The sequence below is a fragment of the Myotis brandtii genome, unplaced genomic scaffold (assembly GCF_000412655.1).
Source record: "Myotis brandtii unplaced genomic scaffold, ASM41265v1 scaffold31, whole genome shotgun sequence".
Taxonomy (NCBI): domain Eukaryota; kingdom Metazoa; phylum Chordata; class Mammalia; order Chiroptera; family Vespertilionidae; genus Myotis; species Myotis brandtii.
This window is the reverse complement of record NW_005361873.1, coordinates 1,193,049-1,203,193: the sequence shown is the minus strand read 5'-3', so window position 1 is coordinate 1,203,193 and position 10,145 is coordinate 1,193,049. Positions and strand designations below refer to the sequence as shown.

The 10,145-nt window shown below is 36.8% G+C and overlaps 1 protein-coding gene across 1 annotated transcript in view; it reads left to right on the top strand.

Annotated features, from left to right (window-relative positions):
- Positions 1 to 5,567, top strand: part of FAM46A (family with sequence similarity 46, member A) — a 7,023-nt gene extending 1,456 nt beyond the window's left edge. The window contains exon 2 of the mRNA XM_014542643.1: positions 825 to 5,567. Coding sequence (XP_014398129.1) covers positions 843 to 1,601 — 759 coding nt within the window. The 5' untranslated portion in view covers positions 825 to 842 and the 3' untranslated portion in view covers positions 1,602 to 5,567. The remainder of the gene's footprint in view (positions 1 to 824) is intronic.
- Positions 5,568 to 10,145: the final 4,578 nt, after the last annotated feature.

Genomic DNA, 10,145 nt, shown 5'->3' with positions numbered 1-10,145 from the left:
CTGTAATGTTGCTGCTGTTATGAATCGTAATGTAAATATCTGATATGCAGGATGGTCTTAGGCGACCCCTGTGAAAGGGTCGTTCGACCGCCAAGGGGTCGCGACCCACAGGTTGAGAACCGCTGTATCTAGTCATTGGGAAAATAGCAACCTGAAGCAGAACCAAGCCAGTGAGCTTATTGCGTTGGAAAATGTGAATAGATTTCCTAGCTGCATTCAGCTGACTCCCTGTGTTTAAGATAGACGTGGTGCTTCTCTGGGTTTTTTCTCTTTGGTTCAAAGCGCATTTTACACATTTAGTTAAAATTGTCTGAGGAATCGGCCTCCCAGAATGTCCTAATATAGTTCATTTTTATTGCAACTGCCCAACACCCCTAGAGGGACAGACAAGATACTGATCTCATCTGTTGTCTCAGGGGGAGGAGAACTGAGTGACTAGAGACAAGAAGGAGAGGCAGACCAACTTTTCTCTGAATGCTCTTCTTTCTTTTGAATATTATGTGAATATTGTACCTATAAGACCATTTTCAAAAAATAACATTTCAGAAGTCAGACATGACAACAGAACCTTTTAGTACTGTGCTACATCTGCCAAAAGCCTCAAACTATTATTTCTCGTCTCTTTCCCAGACAGTAAAACCACTCGTTAAATGTATTTTTTTTTCTGTTTTCAGAAGACTGTTTAAGCCTGTAGGTAGTGTTTTGCTGAAACTTGACAAAACAAAAGGGAAGGAGCAAAGTAAATGTCATCTGTGAGGAGGATGTATTTACTTATTATTTTTGCTAGGTGTGCTCATCTTCTTGTTTTATCTTTTGAATTATAGGAAGCTTATGTGCAGAAAATGGTTAAAGTGTGCAATGACTCTGACCGATGGAGTCTTATATCCCTGTCAAACAACAGTGGCAAAAATGTGGAACTGAAATTTGTGGATTCCCTCCGGAGGCAGTTTGAATTTAGTGTAGATTCTTTTCAAATCAAATTAGACTCTCTTCTCCTCTTTTACGAATGTTCAGAGAACCCAATGACTGAAACATTTCACCCCACAATAATCGGTGAGAGCGTCTATGGCGATTTCCATGAAGCCTTTGATCACCTTTGTAATAAGATCATTGCCACGAGGAACCCAGAGGAAATCAGAGGAGGAGGCCTACTGAAGTACTGCAACCTTTTAGTAAGGGGCTTTAGGCCCGCCTCTGATGAGATCAAGACCCTTCAGAGGTATATGTGTTCCAGGTTTTTCATCGACTTCTCAGACATTGGAGAGCAGCAGAGAAAACTGGAGTCCTATTTACAGAACCACTTCGTGGGATTGGAAGACCGCAAGTATGACTATCTCATGACCCTTCATGGAGTGGTGAATGAGAGTACAGTGTGCCTGATGGGACATGAAAGAAGACAGACTTTAAACCTTATCACAATGCTGGCTATCCGGGTGCTAGCTGACCAAAATGTCATCCCTAACGTGGCTAATGTCACTTGCTATTACCAGCCGGCCCCCTATGTAGCAGATGCCAACTTTAGCAATTACTACATTGCACAGGTCCAGCCAGTATTCACATGCCAGCAACAGACATACTCTACTTGGCTGCCCTGCAATTAAAAATCATTTAAAAATGTCCTGTGGGGGAAGCCATTTCAGATAAGATAGAAAAAAATAAAAAATAAAAAGAAGAAAAAAAAAGGCTGAGTGACCCAGCCCTGATTAGGGATGTGTTTTGTACAATGATGATCTGCTCCTGATTTTAAGCTTGGCAAAGTTTGTGGATCCTTTCATAGATATGGGAGCATGATCTTAAAATGATCCCCACCCACCATCAACCCATGCACCAAATCCGCCTACCCAATAAGATTCTATTCTGAAACAAAAGAGACCTGTCATTGAAAACAACCAGGTTCTCCTAAAATAACAAGGGGAAAAAATGCTTGATGACAATATGGGTTTGCAATACATTGCTCCCATAGCTTTGCCATATGGGGTGGGAGGGGGGAGGTGGAGTTTCTTATAAGTTGGAATTCACAAAAGGGAAAATACAGAGGAAAAAAGATCTCACCCCAACTTAATTATCAAATCAGGAGTTCAGATAGTAATAATACAGGAAGAAGGGAAACTCTAACATTGGGATTATTATCTGAAGCTTGTAGCAAGTGCTTTTTGTGAAACTATCCTATTGCGTTAACAGAAATGGCTTACTCCAAATGAACAGTAGTAGGGTTGATGCAGTTTTCATAACAAACAGCAGAACTTTCGATGACACAATCCATTATTTCCAGCTGCGTGTTTAGCTTGCATTTTTAAAATGTGAAAATGCAAGCAAAAACAGCTGTAGAAAGGAAAGTATGTTCAAGGACCAAAGATTTAACAGATAAAAATACCCAAGTAGAAGAGATATAGTAGAATATATAAAGAGTTACTATATTTGTTACACACCAATATACATCAAAGTGCCTGTTGCCTTCTGAAAATTTGAAGTGAAAAATTTTTATGGTTTAATGATTATTTTGTTTTATCAGGGACTAAAGAAATAAAACAACATAAGCTTGTGAATGGTGGAAGAAATGCCCTATTTTTTCTTGGCAAATACTTGTATAAAGCTAACATTGTTGGTGTGATATTATCATAGGTTCATGTGTATGTATATTATGTGTGTATATAGACATATTTGGGATATGAATATATTCACACAACACATTGACTATGGTCTAGAATAATGTAGCATATAGGAAATGTTTAAATACTGTGTGCTTTTATGTTTCAACAGGATGACATGAGACGTGGGCATATTGCAGTGATGAATTAAAACCCACATCTAAAAATGTTAAAGCAAATGAAGGAGGAAAACAAGTAATATATTTGATAGGAAGTACAGAGATTATACATTTTTAGTGAGTGTTTTTTCCCTTTTTTGTGTGTGTGTGTGAACCATAGAATTCCAAAAATGGGAGAATATTTGTTTGGCAGAGCACTCTTTTTTTTATATTTAACTGCCATTTTGACAGTTTGAACCCTTTTATTGTTTTTTATATTACTTGCATGTTTCCATGGTGTATAATCCAGTAGATTCTGGATCCATGATAGTCTATTTAAATCCCTAAAAAGAATTTCTGGTGATCTGAACACTACTTATTAATATTTAAATGAAAATTTTAATGAATGCCTTCTGCATTCTAAGACCACTAGAATTTAGTAAATGTGAAATGATCCCTTTTAAAGAGTATTTGCACAATTGCTTAAAATTTATATATGAGATATATATATTATATATAAAATTTTATAAATTCATGCCAATATGAAACATCTTTGATCTGGTTGTCACACTGCATTTAAATAGTTAGTACTGTATTTTAAATTCAATCACTTTGCATTGAATCAAATCCAACTTTATTTTCTCTTTCCCAAGAAGCCATTTATAGCTTTGTGAAATAAATTGGCATTACTGTTTCAGTTCAATGTCAGCTAATCCTAACACCATTCCTTCTCCCAGCTCTAAATTCCTTTGGACACTGGTATCTGAAAATGAATTTATTAAAAACAAAACTAACACATAAAAAATCTTCCCTTTGTATTGTGAAACAGCCACATAATCCCTGTCAACTCTAGTGGATGACTGCTTACTATGATAATTTCTATGAAGAACCAACAAGATTTTTAAAATCGGATCTGTTAAAGAGGGGCTGGGGAAAAGAATAGCATCATCCTACATGGCAGTGTAATTTGTTTATGGTTTTCTGGACATCACTCAGATGCCAAATTAATCCACCCAAACTACCTTTCACACATCTTTCTTTGAAGCCTTAACAGGAACTTGATGGGTTTGCTGTAGCAGCTTCCCTGTGAATTTGACAAAGCTGTAACAGCTACTGCACTGCCACTTACCATTTCCTAGGGGACTCTTCCTTCTCCCATGTTGGCTCAGTCTCCCTATCTCTAGCCCTGAGTTTGAAAAATTAATTGTGAATTCCCAGAAAATATTCCATTTTCAGAATAAGCCTGATACTTATCTATCAGAAACCAGAGCTCTGCCTGCTTCCCTGTTGGAAGTTTTCTGAAAGAATACTAGGGAATGCTTGGGAACGTCAGAGCAGCCCGTAATCTGCCATCTTCCTTCTCGTCCTAACTCTTGACAAGCGAGTTGTCCACTGTTTTTAAAAGAATCTGGAGATCTCTGGCTCTTCTATAGCAACAACCTGTTGTTAATTTAATGACAGATTTTTGTTTACAGGGGCCTTATTTGAAAATACAATTTTCATTTATTTTCTCAAATATTTATGTTCTTTTCTTGCTTACTCCAGGGTTGGTAGCATAATTGGAAGTGCCAGCACCTGGCATTCAGATAGAACAGGTTGTGCTCAAGACAACCTTCAGTATTTACTTTAAAGTTTATATAATTTATTTCTCTTTTGTATGTACTATAGTCTTGTGCATATGTAGTTCAACAAACAGTGGAATATATGTCTCTCTTTGTGGATGTGTGGCCTAAAAATTTGAATGTCTGCTGAAAAAGATCCGTGTGTATAGGTCAGAGAAAAGAACAGCTCTCAACTCCTGATTAGTGCCTGTGATTTGCTTGCTTTTGTGTTTATCTGGCCTAGTGTGCTGTTATTTTAAATAGGAAGAAGTTTTATCTTCTGGAAGCTCTTCTCATCTATCCAGGCTGGTATGTCAGCGAACACTTAATCTGTGACAATGCCCTTTTAAAAAGTTTACTTCGTTTGCAGTAAATATGGTTGCCTCAAGAAGTCTTTTCCCTTCCAGAAATGAGGTCAAGCATCTGCTCACTTTGGTATTAGGTGGACTATTTTAGCATGGCTCCCCAAGAATGCAAGATGGAAGACTATCTGTAAACCAAGCCAAGGGAGAAATGCAAAGAAAAGTGAACATACTGTTTTTTGCCACCCCTTTATGTTTGCTTATTGTTGGTTGCTTTACTGTGCATAAAGTTGTTTTCAGTGCAATACTTGTCAAGTAAATATTGTGAACTATCCTGTAAATCAAATGTATTATGTTGAAAGCTATCAGTTCAAAAATATGCTTTTTTGTTATTTGAAGACAAAGTGTGTTAGATGAAACCAAAAAGCCAAAAAAAAGGTAATTTTATATATAGCACCTATTTGAATATAATCTTTCTTTAAGATTTCTTATAGCATAGCCTTTTCAGTGCTAAGAAAGAATCTCTGTAATATTTTGTTGTAATAATGGCTTGCTAACAAAGTGTGTGGTAAAAGTACGAAGTTGGAAGGTGTCAAGGTAACTTGGCAAGATTTGCTGCAAAGCCTTGTGGAATGGAGGAGGCTCTGCCCGCTGGCTCTCTCTCTCTCTCCAGCCTCTCTCCAACCACTGCCTGCTCTGAGACATCCTATTGCAGCAAGCTGCACCTAGGGTCACTCCTTTGGAATATTTTTGACTTCAGACTATGTCACAGGCAGAAAAGGAGTTGATGGAGAATGGACTCTTAAAAACTGACATGTTTGAATCAGTGCTAGAGGGAACAGATTGTGAATTTTGTTTACAGCATCCAATATTTGGATTTTCTTTTTTGTAAATAAAAAGAAGTTATTTTTTTCTATTTATTTGTGTCTGTTATCTTTGGTGTCTGTGCTGGCTAAGAGATCATGTCCTCTAGATCTCAACCTGTATCCATGAGAAAAGACAGGCAGTATTTGGAGTAGAAGAACAGCCTTCATCAACTTTCTGATTGAAGTACAGTAAGTTAAAATGTCCAACTTTTAGCCAGCTCATCTCTGACTGTCTCAGTTTCAGAAGAGTCTAGTTAATGGGTGGCAATTTTTTTTTTAATCTAGGCACTAACTTAGTGTTAAGCAACTCTGAAATCAGCTATTTTCCAGTGTAAGTAGAGACTCATGTATTTGCACTACGGGGCTCTAGTAACCCTGAGTGGTCCTTGGTTTTCATGAGTAGCCCAATGGCTGTGATTTAGTTATCAGTGGTTATATATAATCTGTTTGAGGTTCTATAAGTGTTATTTGAAGGTGAAGTGAAAGGAAGAGCAATCATAGGATCTAATATGTTGTACTATGTGAATGTGTACTGGGTGCAAAGAAATCACCCTTTGACTAGCAGTTAACAAAATCTCACCTGTTCAGATTTCCAGAGGGCATCCATTTATTTATTTATTAAGTGTTTTCTTTGTGTAATTTTGGAGACTTTCTCAATAGTGGTAGTATGAGAATTTGGTAAGCCTAGGCTGTTATAAGACATATTTGTGATTTTTAAAACCATTTAAAGTCCTGATGTGGATAGAATCTGTGCTTAACACTACATCTATAAAAGAGCCACTCCTCATATTTAAAGCCAGCTTCCCTCACATACACATCATAAAAATACAAGGTAGTTATTTGGTTTTCATAGTGGTGTGTGTTATACTCTTCTTCCTTTGTTGCAACATCTTCATCCTCCTACAACCAGTTCCTCATATGTGGCCATAATTCTTTTTAAGCAAGGTTTGAATAGGGCAGTATATATTAAGCCTCTCCTAGACTTAGATACAACCTGCTATTTCTAGTTGAATTACCAGGTTGCACTTAGCTAAGCCTTAAGAGCAGCAACTCACCCTTCCTTTCATTAGGAACCTCATTCCCTAAACATTCAGTTCCTTTAAAGTAGAACAAGAATTGTTAAAATAAAATACTTCAGAAATTAAACTGTACTTCTCTTCTTAGAACCAAGTTTGAAATAAATAGCATGAATGTTCTTCAGCTTAATAGCAAATGATTTTTAAATGACAATGGCTTTCAGCCAGTAATGCTCCAAAAAATCCAGAACCGGGTCTCCTTGGACAAAAGGATAAATCTAGGACTGGGGTAGGGAATATACCAGAGGAACTTGGATCTCTTGTAATTACAGAAAGCAAAGATGTGTTAAAAAAAAAAAAAAAAACCACAATGGTGAGGAGCATGTCAAAAGAACAGAGGTGCCAACTGAAAGAGCTCAAATGGCCAAAGCTTGAATAATTTGAGCAACAAAATAAGTGGCATTGGACTATAACCCAAAGTAATAAATATCCACAAGTTCACATAAATAGAAATAGATGGTTGCATTAATAAATAAATGAGGGCAAAGAGACAAATTTCCTGTGCAGAATTTCAAATCTCTAGATGCTGCCCCCTCAAAGAGGTGGACCTTAACTCTCTACCTCTTGATCGGCTGCCTCCTGCACACCCCACACTGGGGATTGAATCTGCAACCCAGACATATGCCCTGACTGGGAATTGAACCGTGACCTTCTGGTTCATAGGTCGACGCTCAACCTCTGAGCCATGCCACCTGGGCACACTCTACCTCTTAAGTGTGGGTTGTGCATAGTGACTTCCATTGAGTACATACAGTATGGAAAAGGGTGAAAAAGAGTAACCATACCTCATTGGAGAAACTTGACAAACTACAGATGAACATGATCAATATAAACAGTGATAAATCATGAAGATAGCATGTGTCATTGTTATGATGTGATGAAAATGGCACTTCTCTTCTGTACTCTTTCTTTCCCAAACCCACAACCACTGTCTAATTATGAGAAAAGCATCAGACAAATCTAAATTGAGGGCATTCCATAAAATACTGGATGAGTTCTCTTTAAATCATCAAAACCAGAAAAATCTGAAAACTGCCACAGCCAAGAGGAGCCCAAGGAGACATAACAACTAAATATAATGTGGTATCCTAAATGGGATCCCGGAACAGAAAAGGACATTAGGTAAAACCTATGAAATTCTGAATAAGTATTATTGAAATAATATTTCAGTGTTGGTTCATTAGTTAAGACAAATGTACCATACTAATGTAGGATGTTAACAATGGGGAAAATGGCTACGGAATCATGGTAACTCTGTACTATCCTCACTTTTTTTGTTGTTGCAAATCTAAAACTATTCTCAAGTAAAAAGTTCATTTAAAAAAACGAAGACTGAGTGAACCTTCCTCACTGTTTCTAGGGAAGTGACTGCCTAGAAAAATAATATAGTGAATAGTTAATTTTATTTTGTAATGTCTTCTGTATTTAAAGGGTTAGAGAGTATATGAAAGAGTGACTCCAAAGTTTCAGGGAAGCTTTACCTCCCAGTTTTAGGGAAAAGAAAGGGGGGTGAAGAGAACTGAGTTGTAGACAGTGTCTGCCTATAGAATAGCAGGAGGAATTCATATTACCTTAGATTTTTATGGAAAGGGAACATTAAATGTAACTATAAACTATTGTGTAGATATAATTTATACACGTGGAGTACTCAAGTGAGCAAGGAGCTAAACTTTTGTAGCCCAATATTCAGGGAACCCTAGAAAGTTGTTCAGGAACTCTGTGAAGGAGTAAATGAAATTTTTAAAAAAAGTTAATGCTATGGGAAACTAATATCTAGTGGAGTGTTGAAATGAATTATTACTTAATGTAAATAACCACTTCCATCATTTACCTGCCTACCCAAGCTTCTTGTTCAGCATATCAGGTTTTCTTAAAGTGAAGGGACACCTGTTTTTGTATTTACTTCCTCAACTCAATCACTGGCATTAGAAATAATTCAAAATGCAGTTTTGAAAATTAGATACCCTTTGTAATTTTTAAAAGCAATAATTTCAGCTTAGGGTCATGGGGCACCCTGAACTTCAAGAATATATGCATATGGGGCTAAATTATTTCTAAGCTCCATAATGGAAAGTTCCCTTCAGGATCCCCTTCAGAAATGATTAATTTTCCAGCACAGTGTGTACTTATCAGTAATGCCAAGATTTTGTGGCATCATCTGGCCATGTCATTAGAAAACGGCTGAAACCCTATTCTTTTATTTTTTTTTCTTCTTTTAGAAAAGTTCAACCTAATGAACTACACTAGTAGGTGCTATGGATAATGCCATTCTGTGTCATGAATTGCATATGCTCTGGAGTTTCTTTCTCAAGATCTCTTCAAATAAGGTCAAGAAGATCATGGTTCATATGTTCTTCATTTTAATAGGGAATAATTAAAAACAATTAACATATCTTCATTTTAGAGTGCAATTATCAGAAAAAAAGAGAAACAAATTCAATCAGTTTAAAGGCCTAATTGCTGAATTAGTTGCTAGATTGAGCAAATAAAAATATAGGATGCCCAGTTAAATTTGAAATTCAGATAAGCAATGATTTTTTTTAAGTATAAGTATGCCCCATGCAATATTTTGGACATACTTTTACTAAAATTAGTCTGTATTAATCTGAAATTCAAGTTTGACTGGAAGTCCTATATTTTATCAGGCAGTCGTATAACCTATATAGGATTACAAAATAAGGCTGAAAAAGCTTCCTATTACAATTTGATTCAAGAACAGTGTATAACTTGTTAATATTTAACTTTAGGTACTACTAAACACTGCATTCACATAGAGTAACCATAGTAGCAACCTCTTTGAGACATGGTTCAGTCATTAAATATTTGCTGAGTATTTTTTATGTGTTTAGCCTTGTGCTCGACTCTGAGGCCCAAAAGAAGTGAAAGGCCTGGTCCATTGTTCTTTACAAGGTTCCATTTGCAAGTAGAACTTACTTGCTGAAAATTAATTTTTCAGCTACCCTGGGGTTAGTTACTCATGAGGCTTAGCTCTGCATGGGGTGCCATAAAGAGCCCTGTAGACTAATGGAGAGTCTGCACAAGGGTAATAGTCCTTGAAATGTGCCTTCTTGGGAGCTTTTATAGGCAGAGCTCCCCACAGGTAGTCCCAGTATAGACAGGCACTGGCCATTTGCAAGGAAGGAAAAGGGTAGATGAGTATTGCATTTTCTGCTGAGGGAAGCAAATTTCTCCCGGAGCTTCTGGACAGTTGCGTTCTCTTTTCAAAACCACTGCAAAAATGTTTAGGACTTAACTAGAATGCACTTTGAAATTTTATTGCCTTATAATCCTGTTTGCTGCAGCACATTCAAATTTCCTTGAATGTTTCTTATGTAACCACTTCTGGTTAAATGTCATTTGAAGTTATTACAATTTAGTCTTCCCTTTTTCCCCCAGAGCTGGATAAGTCCCTTTCTCAGATGCTTCAGATGCACCATGCATTTAATGCACCCCTAACCTTACCTGCTCCCAAATTGTGTAAAAAAAAGGTTCTTTCTCAGATACTTCAAATGAATCAAGTGCACCATAGACTTTTACCCTTCCAAATGTGTACA